Source organism: Mycteria americana, unplaced genomic scaffold (assembly GCF_035582795.1).
Source record: "Mycteria americana isolate JAX WOST 10 ecotype Jacksonville Zoo and Gardens unplaced genomic scaffold, USCA_MyAme_1.0 Scaffold_43, whole genome shotgun sequence".
NCBI classification, from domain to species: domain Eukaryota; kingdom Metazoa; phylum Chordata; class Aves; order Ciconiiformes; family Ciconiidae; genus Mycteria; species Mycteria americana.
The window spans coordinates 867,512-891,888 of NW_027445630.1; the positions used below are offsets into that span (position 1 = coordinate 867,512).

At 71.0% G+C, this 24,377-nt stretch overlaps 5 protein-coding genes across 6 annotated transcripts in view; 1 reads left to right on the forward strand and 4 right to left on the reverse strand.

Moving 5' to 3' along the window:
* The window catches only part of SYMPK (symplekin scaffold protein), an 85,538-nt gene extending 83,812 nt beyond the window's left edge, over positions 1–1,726 (reverse strand). The window contains exon 1 of the mRNA XM_075490093.1: positions 1,648–1,726. The gene's annotated coding sequence lies outside the window, so the exon portion shown is untranslated. The remainder of the gene's footprint in view (positions 1–1,647) is intronic.
* Positions 1,727–1,928: 202 nt separating this feature from the next.
* On the reverse strand, positions 1,929–3,942 carry IRF2BP1 (interferon regulatory factor 2 binding protein 1). Its single transcript, XM_075489943.1, has 3 exons — positions 3,880–3,942; positions 3,684–3,803; positions 1,929–3,375 (listed from the first exon to the last, which is right to left on the reverse strand). Exons 1-3 carry the CDS (start codon positions 3,940–3,942, stop codon positions 2,200–2,202), a joined length of 1,359 nt encoding a protein of 452 aa, XP_075346058.1. The 3' UTR covers positions 1,929–2,199.
* A 1,881-nt stretch (positions 3,943–5,823) lies between these two features.
* On the forward strand, positions 5,824–9,244 carry CCDC61 (coiled-coil domain containing 61). 2 transcript variants are annotated; one of them, XM_075490119.1, is made up of 14 exons: positions 5,824–5,854; positions 6,578–6,729; positions 6,811–6,893; positions 6,993–7,150; positions 7,231–7,383; positions 7,473–7,605; positions 7,703–7,785; positions 7,874–7,998; positions 8,091–8,169; positions 8,269–8,333; positions 8,440–8,518; positions 8,626–8,689; positions 8,813–8,879; positions 8,982–9,244. In XM_075490119.1, exons 2-14 carry the CDS (start codon positions 6,582–6,584, stop codon positions 9,077–9,079), a joined length of 1,335 nt encoding a protein of 444 aa, XP_075346234.1. In that variant the 5' UTR covers positions 5,824–5,854; positions 6,578–6,581; the 3' UTR covers positions 9,080–9,244. The 2 variants fall into 2 exon arrangements, with proteins under 2 accessions (XP_075346234.1, XP_075346233.1); XM_075490118.1 differs by lacking the exon at positions 5,824–5,854 and having other exon boundaries at positions 6,483–6,729.
* Positions 9,245–9,667: 423 nt separating this feature from the next.
* BLOC1S3 (biogenesis of lysosomal organelles complex 1 subunit 3) lies at positions 9,668–10,276 on the reverse strand. Its single transcript, XM_075489958.1, has one exon. It carries the CDS (start codon positions 10,262–10,264, stop codon positions 9,764–9,766), a length of 501 nt encoding a protein of 166 aa, XP_075346073.1. The 5' UTR covers positions 10,265–10,276; the 3' UTR covers positions 9,668–9,763.
* Positions 10,277–13,979: 3,703 nt separating this feature from the next.
* Positions 13,980–24,047, reverse strand: LOC142403724 (galectin-9-like). The gene is made up of 9 exons (XM_075489944.1): positions 24,028–24,047; positions 22,309–22,492; positions 21,310–21,398; positions 19,982–20,177; positions 17,560–17,676; positions 16,717–16,767; positions 15,928–16,062; positions 15,349–15,440; positions 13,980–14,295 (listed from the first exon to the last, which is right to left on the reverse strand). The coding sequence occupies exons 1-9, from the start codon at positions 24,045–24,047 to the stop codon at positions 13,980–13,982; spliced, it is 1,200 nt and encodes a 399-aa protein (XP_075346059.1).
* Between the last annotated feature and the right edge of the window lie 330 nt (positions 24,048–24,377).

Below are 24,377 nucleotides of genomic sequence, written 5' to 3' on the forward strand. Positions count from 1 at the left end.
TGCTCTATATGGCCCAGAGACATCCCATACGGCCCCAGCATGCTCTATACTGCCCAGAGATGCCCCATACAACCCCTGGGATGTCCTATATGGCCCCAGAATGCTTTATATGGCCCAGACATACCCTATATGGCTCCTGCGATACTCTATACAGCCCTAGAATGCTCTATACTGTCCGGAGACACCTCTGGGATGACCTATATGGCTCCAGAATGCTCTATACTACCCAGAGATGCCCTATACAGCCCCTAGAGTGCCCTATACAGCCCAGAGACATCCCATATGGCCCCTGGCATGCTCTATATGGCCCCAACATGCTCTATACTGGCCAGAAATGCCCCATACAGCCCCTGAGATGCGCTATACGCCCCCAGGATGCTTTATACAGCTCAGAGATACCCCATATGGCTCCTGTGATGCCCTATTCGGCCCCAGGATGCTCTATACTGCCCAGAGACATCCCATACAGCCCCTGGGATGACCTATATGGCCCCAGAATGCTCTATACTGCCCAGAGATGCCTCATACAGCCCCTACGATGACCTATACAGCTTCCAGATTCTCTATACTGCACAGAGACATGCCATACAGCCCCGGCATGCTCTATATGGCTCCTGGATGCTCTGTATAACCCACAGACTCCCCATACAGCCCCTGGGATGCCCTATACGGCCCCAGGACGCTCTGTACGACCCAGGGATGTCCCATACGGCCCCTGTGATGCCCTGTGTGGTCCCAGGATGCTCTATACGGCTCCTTCGCAGCCCAGAAATGCCCTCTATAGCCCCTGGCATGCCCTATATGGTGCCTGGATTGCCCTATACAGCCCCAGGTTGCTGTATATGGCTCCTGGGCTGCACTATACAGCACAGAAAGGTGCCATACAGCCCCTGGGATCCCCTATATGGTCCCCGAGATACTCCAGCTGCCCCCGGAGTGCCCTATACAGCTCCTAGGATGTCCCATACGTCCCCTCCCCAAGTTACTGCTAACCCAGGCCCCTATGCAGCGCCTGCCCCGGGCCCTGCCATCACACCCACCCTATAGAACGCCATTCCCATGCAGCCCCAGCCCCTACAGAGCTCCCCCCGCCCCAGCACCTTATAGAAAGCCCTCCCTCCATACATCCCCCCAGGGGCTCCCACCTCCTATAGAATCCCATTTCCCACACAGCTCTGTGCCCTATAGCCCCCCCGCCCAACACCTCCACCCCCCTATGGCGCCCCATCTTCACCCACCCCGTGTCCATACACACCCTATAGTGCCGACACACCGCCCAGCCCCCTCCCATCCCTACCCCCGCCCCTATAGGCGCCTATAGCCCCCCGCCCCCCCACGGCCTCCCCCTCCCCCCCCCCGAGCCCAATTCCCCACACACCCCGCGTCCCGCCCCCCGCCCCCACACACTGCCCAGGACCCTATAGAGCCCCTTCTCCCCCCCCCCCAGACTCCCCTATAGGAGCCTATACCCCCCCCAGCCCCACACGGCCTCCCCCCCCATAGAGCCCCACCGCCTCGCGCCCCGCCCGCTCCCTACACTCGGCCCGGGCCCTATAGAGCCCCCGGGGCCCTATAGACACCCCCCACCCCGCCCTGCAGGCCCCTATAGAGCCCCCCCCTCCCCTATAGAGCTCCCATCCCCCTCACCGCCACCCGCGCGCTCGGCGGCCTCCGCTCGCCGCTGCGCACGCGCAGCCCCGCCCCGCCCTGACGTCAGCGCGAAGGGACCCGCCGGGAGCTGTAGGCCGAGAGGCGGGGCTTCTCTCGGCTCCGCCCCCCGCCGGGCGCGGGGAGGGGCGCAGCGCGCATGCGCAGGGGTGCGCTGGGGGACCCCGATTGCCCCACAGCCCCCCCCGCACCCCAGTTCCCCCCCTCCTCGCCCCCCACAAACCACGGCTTAACCCAACCCCCCAAAACCAAACCATCGCTTTATTGACCCAAAAAGCCACCCCCTCCCCCACCCCCCCAAAAAAAAACCCAACAGAGTTTTGGGGGACCCCCCCACCCCGCAGGGGACAGGCACTTGTCACCCCCCTCCCCGGGCTGCGGTCGGGCCCCCCAAAACAAGGCCTGGGGAGGGGGAACTGAGGCACGGGGGAGGGGGGGACAGGCATGGGGCGAGGGGAAACTGAGGCACGGGGGGAGGGGGAAACTGAGGGGGGGGGAGGGGGAAACTGAGGCACGGGGGGCAGGGGTCCCTCAGGGGTCCCGCTCCCTCTTGACGCGGACGTCGCCGGCCAAGATGGCGGCGATCTCGCCCTGCATGAAGGCCCAGGGGAGGCCGGAGCCGGCCAGGGGACATCGGCCCCCGCTGGGACAGTGCACCTCCGCCCCGGCCCCCCGCGCCCGGATGGCGCGGCGGGCGCAGGGGAAGCAGAACCGGTGCGCCGGCACGGCGGGGCACTGCACAAAATGGGTGTCCTCCAACCGCTGCCGGCACAGCCCGCAGCACAGCGGCGGCACCGGAGAATCCTCCGCCGGGCGACGAGCGACGGGCGCTTCCTCGGGCTCCGGCGACGCTTTGCGACGCCGGCGCGGCGGCGGCGGCGGCGGGGGCGGGTGCTGCTGCGGCAAGGCTTCGGGCGCCGGTGGGTGGCGGAAGAAGCGGACGGCTTCGGTGAAGAGTTCGCCCAGCAGCCGCCAGTCGCCGCTGCCCTGGCGCTTCTCGTACTCCAGGTACTTGTAGCCGGAGGAAATGGCTTTGCCGGGCGACCGCAGGCAGTCCTGGAACATCTGCTTGGCCAGGCCCAGCACGCCGGCGTAGACGCTGCCGGAACCGCAGGGGTATTCGGCGAAGAGCTTCAACTCAAACTCGAAGCCGGGCCGGGGTGCGGCGTCGAAGGCGAAGACTCGTCCCACCAAGGCGTGATCCTTCCGGAAGCGGACGTTGAAGGGAGCGCAGCCGGCGAGGGCGGCGAGGCGTTCCCGCACCGCCGGTGGCTTTCCCGGCCAGTCCTCGGCGCGGCCGCGCATGGCTTCGCTCAGCTCCGCCAAGCACTCGGCTCCACGCGGGCGGCACGGCACCGGCAGCGGCGGCGGCGGGGGGCCGCGACGTTCGGGTGTCGTCTCCTCGGGACGGCTCGGTGGGACGTCGCGGTGCCGGGTCTCGGCGTGGCTGTGCCGGAGGCGCCGGGCGGCCTCCAGCAGCGGTTCGATGCGGTCGGCGCCTTCGAAGTTGACGCAGCCGCGGCAGACGGCCTCGCTGAAGTCCCACACCACGGCCCAGGGCGTCTTGGGCAGGTCGCACAGGTAGCACCACTGCCGCCGCCACGACATGGCGGGGGGGGGTCGCCGGGACCCCTCCTCGGCGCGGCCCCTTCCCGGAGGGGTCTCCCTCGGCGGGTGCTCCTCTGCGGGACCCCCGGACGGGGCCCTCTGGGCAGAGACACCTCAGAGGGTCCCCTCGGTGGGTCCCCCCCTCAGCAAAGACCCCTCAGAGTATCCCCTTGGAGGGTCCCCCCTCTGCAAAGACCCCTCACAGGCTCCCCTCGGTGGGTCCCCCCTCGGCACAGCCCCCCCTCACCGAGCCCCCTCAGAGCCCCCCCAGCACAGCCCCCCCCCCCTCAGAGGCTTCCCCCTCACACAACCCCCCCCGGGGGCCCCCTCACCGGCTGTCCCCACAGCTCAGCCCCCCCACAGGGTCCCCTCACACCCCCAACCCCCCCCCCCCCCCGTTTACGTACCGGCCGCGCGCGCCTTAAAGGGGCCGCCGGAGCTCGGCGGGACGGGAGGAGGACCGAGGAGGGGGGACAACAGTGCGCCTGCGCGGGGCGGGCCGGTGACCAGTGCGCCTGCGCGTACGCCTGCGCGCACGGCGGGGAGGCGGCTGGAGGAGTCGCGCATGCGCGCGGAGCGGAGGGCGCGGGGCGGGGGGAGTACGCGTGCGCGGGAGCAGGTGGGCGTGGCCGTCAGCGGGAAGGGCGTGGCCGGGGCAGCCCCCATGTGGGCGGCAGCGCCCGCGCGAGGGCGCGCACGTGTGCGAAGGGGAGGGGGCGGGGCACGTGGGGCCCCGCCCACAGCGGCGGGGCACTGTAGCCCCGCCCCCAGCGCTCCCGTGCCCCGCCCCAGTGGGTCCCACCCCTACCTGGCCCCGCCCCGTTGGCACAGACCCCGCCCCAATCCCCGCCCTCCAGGCCGCGGACCGGCGGGGCGGGGCGGGGCGATCTCCCCCGTCCCTGGGCGCTGTCGGACCACGCCTCCTTCCCTTTGGCCACGCCCCCTATGGCCACGCCCGCGGCCCCGACCCGCAGCTGCCGCCGCTCGGGCAGTGCCGGTGCCGGTGCCGGTGCCGGTTCTCCGTGCCGGTTCCCCGTGGACCACGACCCGCCCGTCTCCCGCAAGCGGCCGCTCGAGACCCCCCGGAGGCTTCCAGCACCAAGCGCTCCCACACCGGCGGTGAGGACCCTCCGGGAACACCCCCGGGACCACCGGCATCCCCCCGGGACCACCGGAAACCCTCCCCAGGACACCTCCGGGACCCACCGCTGCCCCCGGGATCATCCCCGGTACCGGTCGCGGACCCCCTCGCCATGGGGCTGGGACTGGGGGGGCACCGGCGGTACCGGGGAGGGACCAGGAGACATCCGGGGGGGCATCAGGGGTCACGGCCCCGGTAACGGCGAGGGGGAACCCCCCCAATGTCCCCCCTGAGCCCCCCCCCCGGGGAGAGGGAGCTATCCCACAATGCCCCGGGCGCGGGATGCTGAGGGAAATTCCCATCAGCCTTTGCGGGGGGAGGGGAGGAGGGGGGAGTTTCCCACAATGCAGCACTGCCGCGGGGGTGGGGGGAGGAGATCCCTGGGTTGGGGGGGGCTGGGGAGGTCCTGGGACTCCCTATGGGTCCGGTCCTCGGGGGGGGAGGGGGGTCCTCGGGGTGCCCCTGGGGGGGGTGCAGGGGGTGGGGGTTTGGGGGTGCAGGGTGCGCGGCTTCCAGGTTGGGGGTGCGGGGGTGTGGGGCCCCCCACGGCCAGACCCACGGCCGGGTCCTGCCTGAGAGGGGCTGCTGGGAGACCCCAGGGCAGTTTGGGGGTGCGCTGGGGGGGCTGGGGGTGTTTATATCTGCTCCCACCCCATTTTGGGGGGGGCTGCCCTCCCCCCAACCTTCCGGGGGGATTCGGAGCTTTGGGGCTGCCCCACCCCCATTTCAGGGGATATTTTGCAATTAGGGGGGGACACCTCCAAATATTGGGGTCCTCGGGGGGGGTGGGGGTGTCGCGGGTTCCTGCCCCCCCCTACCCCTCCCGGGTCTGTCCCTGCTTAATTAAAGTGGTTCGAGGTTCCATTGCTTCTCTCCTTGTCTGTGCCCCGCCCCCCGGTCTGTGCCCCGCCCCCTGATCGTGTCCTCCCCTCCCAGCCCCGCCTCATGCCCCGCCCCCTGTTCCATGTCCCCTCCCCCCCGTCCCTCCCCATGTTCTCCGCGGGTGTGAATGAAGCGGGGCGTTGCACTTATCAATGGGAGGGGGCGGGGCCACGCCGTTACCAATGGGAGGGGCGGGGCCACGCGGTGATCAATGGAAGGGGGCGGGGCCTTCCTGGGGCGGAGTCACGGTTCCTTCCCAGCAGGGGGCGCCACAGGCGCGGGTCGCTCCTCCCCTTTCTCAGGGGAAATGACTGACAGCCGCACCAACCAATGGTTCTCCGAGGTGGGGGGCGGGCTCCGTCTGACAGCCAATAGCAGCGTTAGGCTGGGGGGCAGCGAAGTAACGGCCGCCCGGAAGGAGGCGGGGGGGCTGAAGTGAGAGGCGGCGGGGACAGCCAATAAGACGGCGGCACGGGACGTGGCCGGCCAATGGGGCGGGGGCAGGGCTGCGGGGGGCGGAGCTGCGGCTGAGGCGGCGGCGGAGCACGGCGGGCGGTGAGTGACCGGGGCCGGCGTCCGGGTCCCTGGGCCTGTCCCCGTGGTCTCTCGGGCTGTCCTCGGGGCCCCGGCCCGGTGACCGTCCGGGGGGGCTCTCCGGCCCCCGGCAGCCCCCCCCGGCCGGGCTTCCCCCGGTATCTGCCGCCTCAAGAGCCCCTCCAGGCGCGGACCCCCCCCCCCCCCCCCCGGTACCCCCAGAACAGCCCCCGGCCCCCCAGTGCCCCTCAAATCAGCCCCCCCAAAGCCCTGAACCCCCCCTTCTCCCCCAAGCAGCCCCCCCAAAGCCCTGGGTGCCCCCAAGTAGCCCCCCCAAAGCCCTGGCCCCCCCCGCTCCCCCAAGCAGCCCCCCAATCCCTGGGTCCCCCCAAGCAGCCCCCCCCCAGCTCTGCCCCCCCCCCCCAAAGCCCTGGGGCCCCCCCGCTCCCCCAAGCAGCCCCCCCAAAGCCCGGGGCTCCCCCCATGTCCCTGTGTGCTTCCCCCACCCCTTCAAACCGCCGCCCCCCCCCAGCCCCCCGCTCCCCACATCCCCGGGGCTCCCCTCTGCTGGCCCCCCCTCAGTGCTGCAGCCTCCCCTCCTGCTCCCCCCCAAAATTCACACCCCCCCAACCCTGCTCCCCCCCCCCCGAGCTGCTGGGACCCGGGTCCCCTTTCCCAGGGGTGCCCCCACCCATCTTCTGGGGGGGCTCCCATGGGTGCCCCCCCCCCCCCCCCCCCCCCCAGCACCATGGGGGAGCCGCGGTACCTACAGGCCGACTACGCCTTCCGGCACGGGGGGCACACCGTCCGCCTGACCCTCGCCCGCTCGGCGCTGGGGGTCGAAGTGGAAGCCCCCCTCACCGCCGACCAGTGGAAGGGGGAGTTTGACGCTGCCTGTGAGTCCTGGGGGGGGGGGATTGAGGGGACCCCCCCCCCAAACGCTGACTAACCCACCCTGCCCCTCCTTTTCCTCGCAGTCATCGAGGAGCTGACCCACAAAACGGGGAATTTCAAGCAGTTTGGCGTTTTCTGCAGCATGTTGGAGTCGGCGCTGACGCGGGTGAGGCCGGCACCGCTCCCCACCCCCCCACCCCATAGTGCCGCCGCATTTCGGGGGGTCCCCACCGAGCCCCCCCCTCCCCGCTTTTCTCCTCCGCAGAGCAGCGACTCCGTCAGCCTGGAGCTCCTCACCTACGCCGACCTGCAGACCCTGCGCAGCCGGAAAGTGGGGGGGATCCCCCGGCCCCCCCCTTCTGCCGCGTCCCCCCTCAGCGCCAAGCGCTACCTCATCCTCGTCTACTCCGTCGAGTTCGACAGGTGACGAGGGGACAGCGGGTGGGGGGACGCGGCACGGGGGGGGGACGGACACGCCGGCCTCACCCCCCCGCCCTTTCCAGGATCCACTACCCGCTGCCGCTGTCCTACGCCGGGAGGCCGGATCCTGCCGCGCTGCGCAGGCTGGTGCGGGAGCTGAGGGAGGAGCTGGCTCAGCTCCGGGCTCGGCACGGGGAGGATCACCGCGACGCCGAGATCCGGCGCCTGCGGGACGAGTGAGCAGGTTGGGGGGGGTTGGGGGGACCCCCGCTTTGCCGTCAGATCCCCCCCCCCCACCCCAAACCCCCCCTTTCCCGCCCGCCAGGCTGCAGCGGGCGCTGGAGGAGAAGCGGGCGGCGGAGGCGACGGTGCTGCGGCGAGCGACGCGGCGGTTGGAGGACGAGCTGCTGCGGGAGAAAGCCCGGCACCAGCGCGAGCAGCGGCAGCTCGCCGCCGAGGTGGGTCGCCGGTGTTGGGGGGCTGCCGGTGGCGGTGTTGGGGGGCTGCCGGCAGCGCAGTTTTCCCTCCTCCTCCTCCTCCTCTTCCTCCTCGCAGCTGGCGGAGGTGAAGGCGTCGGAGCGGAGGCTGCAGCTGCGGGTGCAGAGCCTGACGGCCGAGCTGGCTGCCTGCAGGAGGGGGTGAGGCCGGGCTGGGGGTCATGGCCCCGGGAATTTGGGGTGTCCTCCCCCCACAGTCACCCCCTCACGGCGTCGGTCCCCTCAGCAGCCACCGGACGCCCGCCGGCGCAGCCCCCCGCCCCCAGGAGAGACGCTCCCCCTCCGGCACCCGGCTGCGCTCGGCGTCGCGGGAGAGCCGCGGTGGCAGCCGGGGCCGGTCCCCGTCGCCCGCAGGTGAGGGACGCTTGGGGACACACACGGGGGGGGGGGGGACACGCGCAGTTCGCCCCCTCCCCGCCCCGACACCCTCGTCCCCTCCCTGCCAGGCCCCCGCCCGCCGCGCTTCGACCCCACCGCCTTCGTCAGGGCCCGGCAGCGCCGGCAGAAGGAGGCCGAGCTCAAAAAGTAAGCGGTGACACCGGCGTTGTCACCGTCCCCGTCCCCTCCCTCCCCTGGCGCTGGGGGGGACCCCTCGCCCCTCACCCCTGTCTCCCTTGGGTGCAGCCAGCGGCGCGGGGCGGCTTTCGGCAGCGCCAGCCCGGCGAGGAGCCGCGGACGCAGCTCCTCGGGTGAGTGGGGAGCGCCAGGGGTGGGTGGGTGGGTGGGGGGCACCCACTGGGTGCTGGGGCTCCTTCCCCAAGCCCCCCGCCCCCCCCCCCAAATTTCTCCCCACAGCCGAAAGCATCCGGAGCCGGCGCTCGGCGGTGAGCTCCGGCAGCGAAGCCGATGAGCGCTCCCAGCCCCTGCCCCCCAGGTAACCGCCGGGGCGGGGGGCAGGGCGCTTGGGTCCCCCCCATGGGCACCCCGAGGCCCCCCCCCCTCCCCGGGCACCCCTTAACGTCCCCCCACCCCCTCGGGCAGGGGCAAGAGGGCGACCCGCGCCCGCAGACCCCTCAGCGCCTCGTCCTGCAACGGCCCCGGCGCGGTGAGTGGCCACCCAGAAGCCTGGAACCCCCCCTCCCCTCTCTTTGGGGTCCCCCCCTGCACCCCCAAAGTGGGGGGGGACACACGCACCGGTGCCACCCCCACCTCCTCCCTCCACCCCCAGGCCCCTCGCCCGGCCGCCAGCCACAAGCCACCCGTGGGCACCGCTGCCGGCAAGCGCCCCGGTAAAGGTGAGGGCCCCCCCCACTTTGTGACACCCCCCTGCATTTTTGGGGTGCCCCCACCCCAATTCAGGTCTTTTTTTAACACACACCCCCCCCCCCCCCCCCCAGAAAACCGCCACGAGGAGCCCTCGGCTGACCTGGCCGAGATCGACGCCCGGCTGCAGGCGCTGCAGGAGTACATGGACAGGCTGGACACCCGCACGTGACCCCCGTGTCCCCCCCCGGGACCCCCGTGTCACCCCCCAGGGACCCCCGTGCCCCCCCCGGGGACGCTCGCCCTTCCCTGTGTCCCCAGAGGGTGACAGTGCTGGTGTGGGGCGAGTGTTGTCGTCCGTGTCCCCCCCCCCAAATTAAACTCTCGTGTGGCCCCACGGCGTGTCCTGCTTCTTGGGGGGGGGGCACCCAGTGTGTGTGTCCCCTGTCGCTGTCCCCTTGTCCCCACTCGCTGTCCCCTCCCCTGTGTCCTGCTGCTGGGGCCGCGGCGGGAGGGACACGGCCAGATGACGGTGCCACGGCTTGGGGGACAGGGGGGACGCAGGACGTGGCCCCGGTGGTGACCGAGCTCGAGGGCCACCGCATCCACGTCACCCCCGCCGTGGCCTGACGCCCCGGGGCGTCCCCGTCCCCCCTCCGGTGACACCGCTGTCCCCACGGCGCTGGCTGCGCTCCCCGCCGCGGCGGTGCCGCCGCCGGGGCTTTATTCAGCTCCGCGTCACACAAAACGGCGGCGGTTGGGGACAACGGCGGTTGGAGCCGGCCCGGGGCAGGGGGGGGGGCCGCAGTTCGGTGCCACCGGCGAGGACGTCGCCGCACGCGACCCAGGCGAAGGCGTCTGCGCGCCGAAACCGCCGCGGCGCCGCGTCGGGTTGCCTCGGCGCGGGGACGTCGGTTCAACGCGCCGGCAACGGCTCCCGGATGTCGGGCAGGAGGCGGCAAGCGGTGACGATGTCGACGGCGGCGGCTACGGCGCGGAGGTCGCGGCGAGCCAGGCGCAGGCAGTGAGCGGCGGCGGCGGCGGCGGCCTGCGCTCGCCCCAGGGCCCCCCCGAGCCCCCCCAGGTGCCGGGCGGCGCGGCCGTAGCTCTGCCGCAGGGCGCTGCCCACCGCCCCCCGCAGCCGCCCCGAGCCCTCCCGCAGCCGCTGCTGCAGCAGCGAGGGGTCCCCCCGGCTGCGCCCCCAAACCGCCGCCGGTTCTTCCGGCACCGCCGGGGGGGTCTTCGGCCTCTCCTCCTCCTCCTCCTCCTCCTCCTCTTCGTCCGTCTCGGAGGCTTCGCCCGGGACCTTCAGCCCGGCCCCGGGGGTGCCCCCGGCCGCCCCCCCCGGCAGCTCCGGCTCCGAGTCGCTCTCGGAGGCTTCGCCCGGGACCACCCGCGGGGGGCGGGGGGCGGCCATGGCTGGGGGAGGGGAGGGGGGGGGTCAAGGGGGGGTCAAAGGGCAGCACCCCCCGTGGCCCCCACCTGGGGGGAGGGGGGGACACGCTCGGGGCTGGGCCCCGGGCTGCTGCCGGGCCGCTGCTCCCCCGCCGTGCGTGGAGCCCCCACGGGGACCCCCCCCACCCCTACGGGGACCCCCAGTCCCCCACAGTGACCCCCCACCCCCACCCCTACGGCGACCCCCGACCCCCACGGGCAGCCCCCAGCCCCCCACAGTGACCCCTTCCAGCCCCACGGAGAGCCCCCAGCCCCACGGGCACCCCCTAGACCCCCACAATGACCCCCCCAGCCCTATAGGGTCCCCCCAGACCCCCCCCACCCCCCAGACACCCCTCAGCCCCCCACAGTGACTCCCCACCCCCACAGTGAGCCCCCCTAGCCCCACGGGGACCCCCCCCAGACTCTCCCCACGCTCACGGGGACCCCCAGCCCCACCTCGTGACCCCCCCCATGCCCAAGGGGACCCCCCAACGCCCACACCGACCCCCAGCCCCCCCACAGGGACCCCCCAGCCCCACGGGGACCCCCCAGCCCCCCCCACGCCCACACCGACCCCCAGCCCCCCCACAGGGACCCCACGGGCCCCCCCTCCAGCCCCCCACCTCCGGGGATCCCCCACCTCCTTGCCCGCCGCCGCCGCAGGTCACATGACGGGAGAGCGCCGCGTCACGTGTGACGGGCGGCCGCCACCCGGAAGTGCCCTCACTCGGCATGGCGGGCCGGGCGCTGCCAGCGGGCGGCGCATGCGCGGGGCGGGCAGCGGGGAGGGGGTGCGCTCTGCCCCCTGGCGGCGGAAGGGGGAGCGCTGCGGCGGGAGGCACTGGGGGGGGACTGGGGGCACTGGGGGGGGACTGGGGGCACTGGGGGGACCCTGGTGTCCCCTGTCCCCAACCCCCAGGATCCCCACGTCCCCCGTCGCAGGGAGGCCCCGATGTCCCCGCCCCGCCCCAGGGACACGGGGACACGGCGAGCGCTGGCGACCGGTTTAATGGGGACCCCGAGGGGTCCCGCTGGCCCATGGTGGCACCTCCCGGGGACAGCGGGGACCGACGGGGGACAGGCCTGGGGTGGCCCCTGCCCGGAGACATCCCTGGCCCTGTCCCCAGCCCTGTGTCCAGAGCCACCATGTCTTTGTCCCCACCCCTGTCCTTGTCCCCATCGCCGTCCTTGTCCCCATCCCTGTGCCCAGAGCCACCCCTTCCTTGTCCCCGTCCCCACCCCTGTCCTTGTCCCCACCCCTGTCCTTGTCCCCATCGCCGTCCTTGTCCCAATCCCTGTGCCCAGAGCCACCCCTGTCCTTGTCCTTGTCCCCATCCCTGTCCTTGTCCCCATCGCCATCCTTGTCCCCATCCCTGTGCCCAGAGCCACCCCTTCCTTGTCCCCGTCCCCACCCCTGTCCTTGTCCCCACCCCTGTCCCTGTCCCCATCACCGTCCTTGTCCCTATCCCTGTGCCCAGAGCCACCCCTGTCCTTGTCCCCATCACTGTCCTTGTCCCCATCGCCATCCTTGTCCCTATCCCTGTGCCCAGAGCCACCCCTGTCCTTGTCCCCATCGCTGTCCTTGTCCCCATCCTTGCCCTTGTCCCCACCCCTGTCCTTGTCCCTCTCCCCACCATTGTCCCCAGCCCCACCCTCATCCCCGTCCCCGAGCCCGCTGCCCGATGGCCGGTGGCCGTGGCGGGTGGCAGTGGCGGTGGCGGGTGGCGGTGGCGGTGGCGGGTGTCCCCCGGGGTGGCTCAGCACTTGATACAGGCGAGGGTGACGTCCCCGGCCACCTCCAGCTGGTCGATGGTGGCGGGTGGCAGCCGGTGGCCGTAGTCGCAGATGTGGCGCCCGTTCACCCACAGGGCGAAGGCCTGGCTCAGCGGCTGGATCTCCAGCTGGGTGGCCCCGGTGTCACCGCGGGGGACGGGCACCTCCTGGGGACCCCCACCCCTCGGGGACACCCCCCAGGGACACCCACCCTACCCCCCCCATCCAGGGACACCCCTGGGGGACACCCACCCCAGGGACACCCACCCCTGGGGACACCCACCCCGGGGACACCCACCCCAGGGACACCCACCCTGGGGACAGCCACCCTGGGGACAGCCACCCCGGGGACAGCCACCCCTGGGGACACCCACCCCGGGGACACCCACCCTGGGGACACCCACCCCGGGGACAGCCACCCCAGGGACACCCACCCCTGGGGACACCCACCCCGGGGACACCCACCCCAGACCGGGGCCATGACCAGGAGCGGCGTTGGGACCAGGACTGGGACTGGACTGGGACCAGCTCAGGACTGGGACTGGGCCCAGGACCGGGACCGGGGCCACAGCCAGGACCGAGCCCAGGATCAGCACCGGGATCAGGACGAGCACCCGGGTGGTGACAGGGATGGGGACCGGGACCAGGACCAAGTCCCAGGCCAGGACTGGGACCGGGACTGGTGGTGGGACCAGAACTGGGACCAGGATCAGGACCGGGACCAGGACCAAGGTGGTGACGGTGCCCAGGACTGGGACCAGGACCAGGACCAGGACCAGAACCAGGACTGGGACCAGGACTGGGACCAAGATGGTGATGGTGCCCAGGACTAGGACCAGGACCAGGCCTGAGGCCGGGATAATGACCGTGACCGTATTCCAGGACCACGACTGGGACCATGGCCAAGACCAGCACCAGGACTGGGACCAGGACCAGGACCATGTCCAGGGCTAAGACCAGAACTAGGACCGGGACCAGGACTGGGACCACAACCAGAACCAGGACTGGGACCATGTCCAGGACCAGAACCAGGACCAGGACTGGGACTGGAACCAAGCCCAGGACCAAGACCGGGACTGGGACTGCAACCAGAACCAAGATCAGGACCATGTCCAGGACCAGAACCAGGACTAGGACCAGGACCAGGACTGGGATTGCAACCAGGACCAGAACTGGGCCCAGGAGCAGAACCAGGACTAGGACTGGGACCAGAACCAGGACTAGGACCAGGACCAGGACTGGGATTGCAACCAGGACCAGAACTGGGCCCAGGAGCAGAACCAGGACTAGGACCGGGACTGGGACAATGTCCAGGGCCAGGAGCAGGGCCAGGAGCAGGACCAAGACCAGGACCATGTCCAGGACCAGAACCAGGACTAGGACCGGGACCAGATCCAGGACTAGGACCAGGACCAGGACTGGGATTGCAACCAGGACCAGAACTGGGCCCAGGAGCAGAACCAGGACCAGGACTGGGACCAGAACCAGGACTAGGACCGGGACTGGGACAAGGTCCAGGGCCAGGAGCAGGGCCAGGACCAGGACCAAGACCAGGACCATGTCCAGGACCAGAACCAGGACTAGGACCGGGACCAGAACCAGTACTAGGACCAGGACTGGGACTAGAACCAGGACTAGGACCAGGACCAGGACTGGGATTGCAACCAGGACCAGAACTGGGCCCAGGAGCAGAACCAGGACTAGGACCGGGACCAGAACCAGGACTAGGACCAGGACTGGGACAACGTCCAGGGCCAGGAGCAGGGCCAGGACCAGAACCAGGACCAGGACCATGTCCAGGACCAGAACCAGGACTAGGACCGGGACCAGAACCAGTACTAGGACCAGGACTGGGACTAGAACCAGGACCAGAACTGGGCCCAGGAGCAGAACCAGGACTAGGACCGGGACCAGAACCAGGACTAGGACCAGGACTGGGACAACGTCCAGGGCCAGGAGCAGGGCCAGGACCAGGACCAGGACCAGGACCGGGACCAGAACCAGGACCGGGACCGGGACTGGGCCCAGGCCCGGGGCCAGGCCGGGGAGCAGCCCAGGCGCGGGCTCACCTGGAAGGGCTGCCCGCGCTGGAAGGGCATGGCGCCGGCCGTGTGCCGCTCCTCGGGGCCCCAGCACCCGCGCTCCTTGGTGTTGCGCACCAGCGCGGCCTCGCGCAGGCGGGGGTTGACGTGCAGCACCACGTCCCCCGAGCCGCTGCTCCACAGGTTGGCGTGGAACCTGCGCCGGGGGGGCCACCTCCGGCACCCGGCACCCGGCACCCGGCCCTGGACCCCCCGGCACCCGGCCCTGGGCTCCCAGGCACCCCAAATCCTGCAGCACCCTGACCCCCTGCAGCACCCTGACCCCCACAGCACCCTGACCCCCTCCCCGCAGCACCCTGACCCCCTGCAGCACCCTGACCCCCCCACCATAGCACCCTGACCCCCTCCCTGCAGCACCCTGACCCCCTCCCCACAGCACCCTGACCCCCACAGCACCCTGACCCCCACAGCACCCTGACCCCCCCACCATAGCACCCTGACCCCCTCCCCACAGCACCCTGACCCCCAAGCACCCTGACCCCCTCCCCACAGCACCCTGACCCCCTCCCCACAGCACCCTGACCCCCAAGCACCCTGACCCCCTCCCTGCAGCACCCTGACCCCCACAGCACCCTGACTCCCTCCCCACAGCACCCTGACCCCCTCCCCATAGCACCCTGACCCCCACAGCACCCTGACCCCCTCCCCACAGCACCCTGACCCCCAAGCACCCTGACCCCCTCCCCGCAGCACCCTGACCCTCATAGCACCCTGACCCCCTCCCCACAGCACCCTGACCCCCTGCAGCACCCTGACCCCCTCCCCATAGAACCCTGACCCCCACAGCACCCTGACCCCCTCCCCGCAGCACCCTGACCCCCACAGCACCCTGACCCCCTCCCCACAGCACCCTGACCCCCTCCCTGCAGCACCCTGACCCCCACAGCACCCTGACCCCCAAGCACCCTGACCCCCTCCCCACAGCACCCTGACCCCCACAGCACCCTGACCCCCTCCCTGCAGCACCCTGACCCCCTCCCCATAGAACCCTGACCCCCACAGCACCCTGACCCCCTCCCTGCAGCACCCTGACCCCCTCCCCATAGAACCCTGACCCCCACAGCACCCTGACCCCCTCCCCACAGCACCCTGACCCCCTCCCTGCAGCACCCTGACCCCCACAGCACCCTGACCCCCTCCCTGCAGCACCCTGACCCCCCCATAGCCCCCTGCCCCCCCAGCCCCCGACCTGTTGGCGTCGGGGTGCACGGTGCCCACGATGGTGATGGGCCCGATCACGCCCAGGGGACCCTTGCTCAGCGCCATGTGGAAGGGGACCCCCTGCGGGACACCCGTCAGCCCCGGGGACACCCCACCGCCACCCGCCACCACCCACTGCCACCCACGGTCACCCCACTGCCACCCACCGCCACCCACTGCCACCCACCGCCACCCACTGCCACCCACTGCCACCCACGGTCACCCCACTGCCACCCACCGCCACCCACCATTACCCACTGTCATCCACTGCCACCCGCTGTCACCCACCGCCACCTGCCATCACCCACCGCCACCCGGTGTCACCCACTGTCACCCACTGCCACCCGCTGTCACCCACCACCACCCGCTGTCACCCACTGTCACCCCACTGCCACCCGCCGCCACCCGCTGCCACCCACTGTCACCCCACTGCCACCCGCCATCATCCACTGTCACCCCACTGCCACCCGCTGTCACCCACCGCCACCTGCCATCACCCACCGCCACCCGGTGTCACCCACTGCCACCCACTGCCACCCACTGTCACCCCCTGTCACCCCGCGCTCACCGGGCTGCTGATGGTCACCGGCGTGTAGGACTGTGGGGAGAGGAGAGTGGGTGCTGGGGGGGCCGTGTCCCCTGCGTCACCCCTGTCACCCGTGGGTGCCCCCAGCCGAGCCTGCTGGGTGCTGAGTGCCACGGGCTTGGTGGGAGAGCCAGGGTGCTCGCAGGCACCCGTACGGACACCCGTGGGTGCTCCCATGCAGACACCCGTGGGTGCTCCCATACAGACACCCGTGGGTGCTCGCAGGCACCCATGCACCCGTGCAGACACCCGTGGGTGCTCGCGTGGGCCTGTGCACCCGTGCAGACACCCGTGGGTGCTCGCAGGCACCCATGCATCCATGCGGACACCCGTGGGTGCTCCTATACAGACACCCGTGGGTGCTCGCAGGCACCCATGCACCCGTGCAGACACCCGTGGGTGCTCGCGTGGGCCTGTGCACCCCTGCAGACACCCGTGGGTGCTCGCAGGCACCCATGCATCCATGCGGACACCCGTGGGTGCTTCCATACAGACACCCGTGGGTGCTCGCAGGCACCCATGCACCCATGCGGACACCCGTGGGTGCTCCCATGCAGACACCCGTGGGTGCTCGTAGGCACCCGTGCACCCGTGCAGACACCCGTGGGTGCTCGCATGGGCCTGTGCACCCGCACACCCGCCTGCCCCCCCACCCCCCCCACGGGCTCACCCCAGGGTGCCCCTGCCCCAGCACCCCCACCCTGAGGCCCCCCCGCCCCAGCCCCCACCCTGGGGGGCCCCAGCACCCCGACACCCCCCCCCCCCACTCACGGGGGTCGCCGGGGGTGGCAGCGCTGTCACCCCGACACCTGCAGCCACGTGCTGGGGGAGCAGAGGGACACGGAGCTGGGGACGGGGCCACCGCGGCTCGGGGACGTCACCCACCGCTGTCACCCACCCCTGCGTGTCCCCTGACCCCCTGGGTGTCCCCAACCCCCTTGAGGTCCCCAACCCCTGGATGTCCCCAAGCCCCGGATGTCCCCAAGCCCTGGATGTCCCCAACCCCCTTGAGGTCCCCAGCTCCTGGATGTCCCCAACCTCCTGGGGTCCCCAAGCCCTGGATGTCCCCAATGCCCCAGGGTCCCTGATCCCCCCAGATGTCCCCAACCCTCTTGAGGTCCCCAAGCCCCTGGATGTCCCCAACCTCCCGGGATCCCCAAGCCCTGGATGTCCCCAATGCCCCAGGGTCCCTGATCACCCCAGATGTCCCCAAGCCCTGGATGTCCCCAACCCCTGGATGTCCCCAAGCCCCTGGATGTCCCCAAGCCCTGGATGTCCCCAAAGCCCCAGGGTCCCTGATCCCCCCAGATGTCCCCAAGCCCTGGATGTCCCCAAGCCCCTGGATGTCCCCAAGCCCTGGATGTCCCCAATGCCCCAGGGTCCCTGATTCCCCCAGATGTCCCCAACCCCCTTGAGATCCCCAAGCCCCTGGATGTCCCCAACCCCCTTGAGGTCCCCAAGCCCCTGGATGTCCCCAGGCCCTGGATGTCCCCAATGCCCCAGGGTCCCTGATTCCCCCAGGTGTCCCCAACCCCCCTGGCAGTCCCCAAGCCCTGGAGGTCCCCACCCCCCGGAGGGCCCTGCAGCACCCCGGGGTGGGGCTGGGGTGCTCACGGGGCTGGTGAAGGTGATGCAGGCGAGGGTGACGTCACCGGTGACCTCGAGGGCCTGGACGCTGGTGAGGGGCAGGCGGTGCAGGAACTCCACCGCGTGCTGCCCGTTCACTGCCACCTGCGGGGACAGCGGGGACATCAGGGACATTGGGGACAGCAGGGACAGCAGGGACATTGGGGGACATTGGGGACATCAGGGAGGGGGGACATCAGGGACGGGGGGACAGAGGGGACATTGGGGACAGAGGGGACAGCAGGGACATTGGGGACATCAGGGAGGGGGGACATCAGGGATGGGGGGACAGAGGGGACATCGGGGATGGAGGGGACAGGGGGGACATTGGGGACATCAGGGAGGGGGGACATCAGGGACGGGGGAACAGAGGGGACATCGGGGATGGAGGGGACAGGGGGGACATTGGGGACATCAGGGAGGGGGGACATCAGGGACAGAGAGGACAGTGGGGACAGCGGGGACAGCGGGGACAGTGGGAGCATGGCTGTGCCCGCCATGGGGCTCTGAGCACCCATAGCCGGGGTCTGGGGTCCGAGCACCCATAGCTGGGGTCTGGGGGTCCGAGCACCCATAGCCGGGATCTGAGCACCCATAGCTGGGGTCTGGGGCCCGAGCACCCACTGCAGGGGTCTGAGCACCCATAGCCGGGGATCCAAGCACCCATAGCTGGGGTCTGGGGGTCCGAGCACCCACTGCGGGGGTCCGAGCTCCCATAGCCAGGTTCTGGGGTCCAAGCACCCATAGCCGGGGTCTGAGCACCCACTTCAGGGATCCGAGCACCCATAGCCGGGAATCCAAGCACCCATAGCCGGGCTCTGGGGGTCCGAGCACCCATAGCTGGGGTCCGAGGACCCACTGCGGGGGTCTGGGGATCCAAGCACTCATAGCCGGGATCTGAGCACCCATAGCCGGGGTCTGGGGGTCCGAGCACCCGTAGCCGGGGATCCAAGCACCCATAGCCGGGGTCCGAGCACCCATAGCCGGGGTCTGAGCACCCATAGCCGGGGTCTGGGGGTCCGAGCACCCATAGCCGGGGATCCAAGCACCCACTGCGGGGGTCTGGGGGTCCGAGCACCCATAGCCGGGGTCCGAGCACCCACAGCCGGGGTCTGGAGGTCCAAGCACCCATAGCCGGGGATGCAAGCACCCATAGCCGGGGTCTGGGGGTCCGAGCACCCATAGCCAGGGTCCGAGCACCCATAGCCGGGCTCTGGGGGTCCGAGCACCCATAGCCGGGGTCCGAGCACCCATAGCCGGGGATCCAAGCACCCATAGCCGGGGTCCGAGCACCCATAGCCGGGGTCTGAGCACCCATAGCCGGGCTCTGGGGGTCCGAGCACCCATAGCCGGGGATCCAAGCACCCACTGCGGGGGTCTGGGGGTCCGAGCACCCATAGCCGGGGTCCGAGCACCCACAGCCGGGGTCTGGAGGTCCAAGCACCCATAGCCGGGGATGCAAGCACCCATAGCCGGGGTCTGGGGGTCCGAGCACCCATAGCCAGGGTCCGAGCACCCATAGCCAGGCTCTGGGGGTCCGAGCACCCATAGCCGGGGTCCGAGCACCCACAGCCGGGGTCTGGAGGTCCAAGCACCCATAGCCGGGGATGCAAGCACCCATAGCCGGGGTCTGGGGGTCCGAGCACCCATAGCCAGGGTCCGAGCACCCATAGCCGGGCTCTGGGGGTCCGAGCACCCATAGCCGGGGTCCGAGCACCCATAGCCGGGGATCCAAGCACCCATAGCCGGGGTCCGAGCACCCATAGCCGGGGTCTGAGCACCCATAGCCGGGGTCTGGGGGTCCGAGCACCCATAGCCGGGGATCCAAGCACCCACTGCGGGGGTCTGGGGGTCCGAGCACCCATAGCCGGGGTCCGAGCACCCACAGCCGGGGTCTGGAGGTCCAAGCACCCATAGCCGGGGTCCGAGCACCCATAGCCGGGGTCTGAGCACCCATAGCCGGGGTCTGGGGGTCCGAGCACCCATAGCCGGGGTCCGAGCACCCATAGCCGGGGATCCAAGCACCCATAGCTGGGGTCCGAGCACCCATAGCCGGGGTCTGAGCACCCATAGCCGGGGTCTGGGGGTCCGAGCACCCATAGCCGGGGATCCAAGCACCCACTGCGGGGGTCTGGGGGTCCGAGCACCCATAGCCGGGGTCCGAGCACCCACAGCCGGGGTCTGGAGGTCCAAGCACCCATAGCCGGGGATGCAAGCACCCATAGCCGGGGTCTGGGGGTCCGAGCACCCATAGCCAGGGTCCGAGCACCCATAGCCGGGCTCTGGGGGTCCGAGCACCCATAGCCGGGGTCCGAGCACCCATAGCCGGGGATCCAAGCACCCATAGCCGGGGTCTGGGGGTCCGAGCACCCGTAGGCGGGCTCTGGCCCCGAGCCGGGGGGGGTCCCACCTGGTAGCCGTGCTCCTGGCTGTTGATGATCACCTCCAGGGCCCCCCCGCGGCGAAGTGGGGGGGAGGGGCAGAGCTGCTCGGGCCCCCACAGCCCCCCCTGCCGCGCCGCGCAGCCCAGCACGGGCCCCCCCGCGAAGCGGGGGTTCAGCTGCAGCGCCACGTCCCCCCCCGCGCAGCGCAGGGCCACCGTGAACCTGCCGCGGCGGCACCCGTGGGTGGGGGCACCCCGCACCCCCGCAGCCCGGGGGGGGCGGGGGGGGGGGGCCGGCACCCCGATAACTCCACGGCCCATGGGTGGGGGGCACCCCCTGCACCCCCGCTTTGCGTGGGTTGGGGGGCACCCCCCGCACCCCAGAGGTTGGGGGGCAACCCCAGCCCTCCCCCCCCCCGGTTTAGGGACACTCCCAGCCCCCCCCCCCCCCCCCCCCCCCCGCTTGGGGACACCACCAGCCCCCCCCCCTCCAGTTTGGGGGCACCCCCTGCACCCCCACCCCCCATGGGTGGGGCACCCCCTGCACCCCTGCACCCAAAAGGTTGGGGGGCAACCCCAGCCCTCCCCCCCCCGGTTTAGGGACACTCCCAGCCCCCCCCCCCCGGCTTGGGGACACACCCAGCAGCCCCCCCAGTTTGGGGGCACCCCCCGGCACCCCCACCCCCCATGGGTGGGGCACCCCCTGCACCCCCGCACCCCATGGGTGGGAGGCAACCCCAGCCCTCCCCCCCCCGGTTTAGGGACACTCCCAGCCCTCCCCCCTGCTTGGGGACACCACCAGCCCCCCCCCCTCCAGTTTGGGGGCACCCCCTGCACCCCCACCCCCCATGGGTGGGGCACCCCCTGCACCCCCGCACCCCAGAGGTTGGGGGGCAACCCCAGCCCTCCCCCCCCCCCCCGGTTTAGGGACACTCCCAGCCCACCCCCCCCACCCCCCGGCTTGGGGACACCCCCAGCCGCCCCCCCAGTTTGGGGGCACCCCCCGGCACCCCCACCCCCCATGGGTGGGGCACCCCCTGCACTCCCGCACCCCATGGGTGGGGGGCAACCCCAGCCCTCCCCCCCCCGGTTTAGGGACACTCCCAGCCCCCCCCTCCGCTTGGGGACACCACCAGCCCCCCCCCCTCCAGTTTGGGGGCACCCCCCCAGCACCCCCCACCCCCCAGTGTGGGGGGGCACCTCCCCCCCCCCGTGCTCTCCCCCACCTGCCCGCACCGAACCTTTGCCCTTCCCCATGGCACCCGGCCAGCTTTGTGGTGCTGGCTGCTGGGGCGGGTACTGGGGGATACTGGGGGGCACTGGGGGATACTGGGGGGCACTGGGGGGGTACCCACCTCTTCGCCTGGGGCAGGACCTGCCCCTGGATGATCACCATCCTCCCCCTGCTCAGCCCCCCGAAGATGTACCCCAGGAAGGGGACGCTCTGGGTGGGGACAGGGACGGGGGGGTCACGGTGGCCCCGGGGGGGACAGGCCGGGCCCAGAGGTCACTGCTGGCCCCCCCAGCCCCACACAGCACCCCCCACTCTATATAGCCCCCCTCCCCTTAGTCCTGTATAGATCCTCCAGCCCCATAGGGATCCTCCAGCCCCATAGGGTCCCCCCTGGCCCATAGGGTAGCCCTGGTCCCATAGGGTACCCCTAACCCCATAGGATCCCCCCGGCCCCATAGGGACCCCCCCGGCCCCATAGCATACCCTTGCCCCATAGGATTTCCCAGCCCCATAGAGTACCCCTAACCCCATAGGACCCCCCCAACCCCATAGGATACCCCTGGTCCCATAGGGTACCCCGGACCCTATAGGATCGCCCTCAGCCCCATAGGCTACCCCTGGCCCCATAGGGTTTCCCAGCCCCATAGGATCCCCCCTGGCCCCATAGGGTACCCCTAGTCCCACACGGTACCCCTAACCCCATAGGACTCCCCTCAGCCCCATAGGATACCGCTGGTCCCATAGGATACCCCTGACCCTATAGGATCCCCCTCAGCTCCATAGGCTACCCCTGGCCCCATAGGGTTTCCCAGCCCCATAGGATCCCCCCTGGTCCCATAGGGTACCCCTAGTCCCACAGGGTACCCCTAACCCCATAGGACTCCCCCCAGCCCCGTAGGATACCCCTGGCCCCATAGGTTACCCCTGACCCTATAGGATCCCTCTCAGCCCCATAGGCTACCTCTGGCCCCATAGGGTCCCCCCTTGCACCCATAGGATCCCCCTGGCCCCATAGAATCCCCCTGGCCCTATATGGTCTCCCTGTCCCCATAGAGCTCCTCTGGCCCCATATCCCCCCTCCCCGCCCCGGGCCCTATAGACCCCATAGGGCCGCACGCACGGGGTTGACGATGGGGAGGAGGGGGTCCATGGCGGGTGCCGGGTGGGGGTCGCTGGGCGGGGGTCCCGGGGCGGGGTCGCTGGGTGCCGGTGCTCCCTCGGGCCGGATCCTGCGGGCGGGCGCAGCCCCTCCCAGGTGGCCTCTGTCCTCCCCCACCCTCACTTTCGTTTCTCCACGACGACACCTGCGCAGAGGGTGGCACCGTCACCCTTGTCCCCGTGTCCCCGTGGGCACCCACCGGCCACCCTTGTCCCCGTGTCCCCGTGGGGACCTGCCAGGACTCCCCATCCCCGTGTTGCCCACGTCCCCTGTGTCCCCAGTGGTGTCCCCTGTGGGGCCGGGGGGGTGGTCTGGGGGGGTGCTGGGACGGAGGGACCCAGGGACACGCCGGTCACCCCCTCCCCGTGACACACGTGGCTGCCAAGGCCACCTCGAGGAAATGCCACCGCTGCCACCCGCCCCCGTGCAGGGTCCAACCCGGCCCATTATGGCCCTGTGTCCCCTGTGTCCCCCTGTCCCCATGTCCCTTGTGTCCCCCTGTCCCCGCATCTACCACGTCCCCTGTGTCCCCCATCCCCATGTCCCTTGTGTCCCCCTGTCCCCATGTCCCTTGTGTCCCCCTGTCCCCTCATCCCCCATGTCCCCTGTGTCCCCCTGTCCCTGCATCCCCCATGTCCCCTGTGTCCCCCATCCCCATGTCCCTTGTGTCCCCCTGTACCCACATCCCCCATGTCCCTTGTGTCCCCCTGTCCCCGCATCCCCCATGTCCCTGTGTCCCCCTGTCCCCATGTCCCCTGTGTCCCCTGTGTCCCCCTGTCCCCATGTCCCTTGTGTCCCCCTGTCCCCGCGTCCCCCATATCCCCTGTGTCCCCCATCCCCATGTCCCTTGTGTCCCCCTGTCCCCGCATCCCCCATGTCCCCTGTGTCCCCCTGTCCCCATGTCCCCTGTGTCCCCCATCCCCATGTCCCTTGTGTCCCCCTGTCCCCTCATCCCCCATGTCCCTTGTGTCCCCCTGTCCCCATGTCCCCCATGTCCCCTGTGTCCCCCTGTCCCCGTGTCCCTTGTGTCCCCCTGTCCCCGCATCCCCCATGTCCCCTGTGTCCCCTGTCCCCACATCCCCCATGTCCCCTGTGTCCCCCTGTCCCCATGTCCTGTGTCCCCCTGTCCCCTCATCCCCCATGTCCCCTGTGTTCCCTGAGCTCCCTGTGCCCTCCGTGTCCCCGTGTCACCTGCGTCCCCCCTGTCCCTGCCTCTCTGTCCCTCGTGTCCCCTGTGTCCCCGTGTCCCCAGTGTCCGTGTCCCCCGTGTCCCCTCCATCCCCTGTGCTCCTTGTGTCCCCCTTGTGCCCTCCTTGTCCCCAAGTCCCTGCAGCCCTGTCCCCGTGTCCCTGCAGCCCTGTCCCCCCCGCCCCGTGTCTTCCTCGCCCCGCCATGTCCCTGGTGTCCCCCGTGTCCCCTGGACGGTTCCAGTCACCCCCCCGCTCCCCCCCCCATTAACCCTTTCCTGGTCGGGGGGGCTGGAGCTGGTTTTGGGGTGGAAAACCCCACTTTTGGTGGCAGGGCGGGTGGCCGGGCAGTGTCACCGGTGCTGGTGGCCGGCAGGTGCCGTCTGTGCCCGGGCCAGCAGGTTCCTCTGGCAGGAGCCACCGGCCACAGGAAGCGGGGATGGCAGGGCGATGATGTCACGGCGATGTCACGGCGATGGCAGGGTGATGTCACGGCGACGGTGGCGCGGCCATGTCGCGGGCAGCGGCTGTCCCCTCAGCTCTGCCCACGGCGGCTGGCCCTGCCTGCGGCGGGCGTCCCTGTGTCCCCGGTGTCCCTGCATCCTCCATGTCCCCCCTGTCCCCTGCATCCCTGATGTCCCCTGTCCCTGATGTCCCCTGTCCCTGCATCCCTGATGCCCCCCTGTCCCTGATGTCCCCCTGTCCCTGCATCCCACTGTCCCCTGCATCCCTGATGTCCCCCTGTCCCTGATGTCCCCCTGTCCCCTGCATCCCTGATGTCCCCCTGCATCCCTGATGTCCCCCTGTCCCTGATGTCCCCCTGTCCCTGCATCCCCCTGTCCC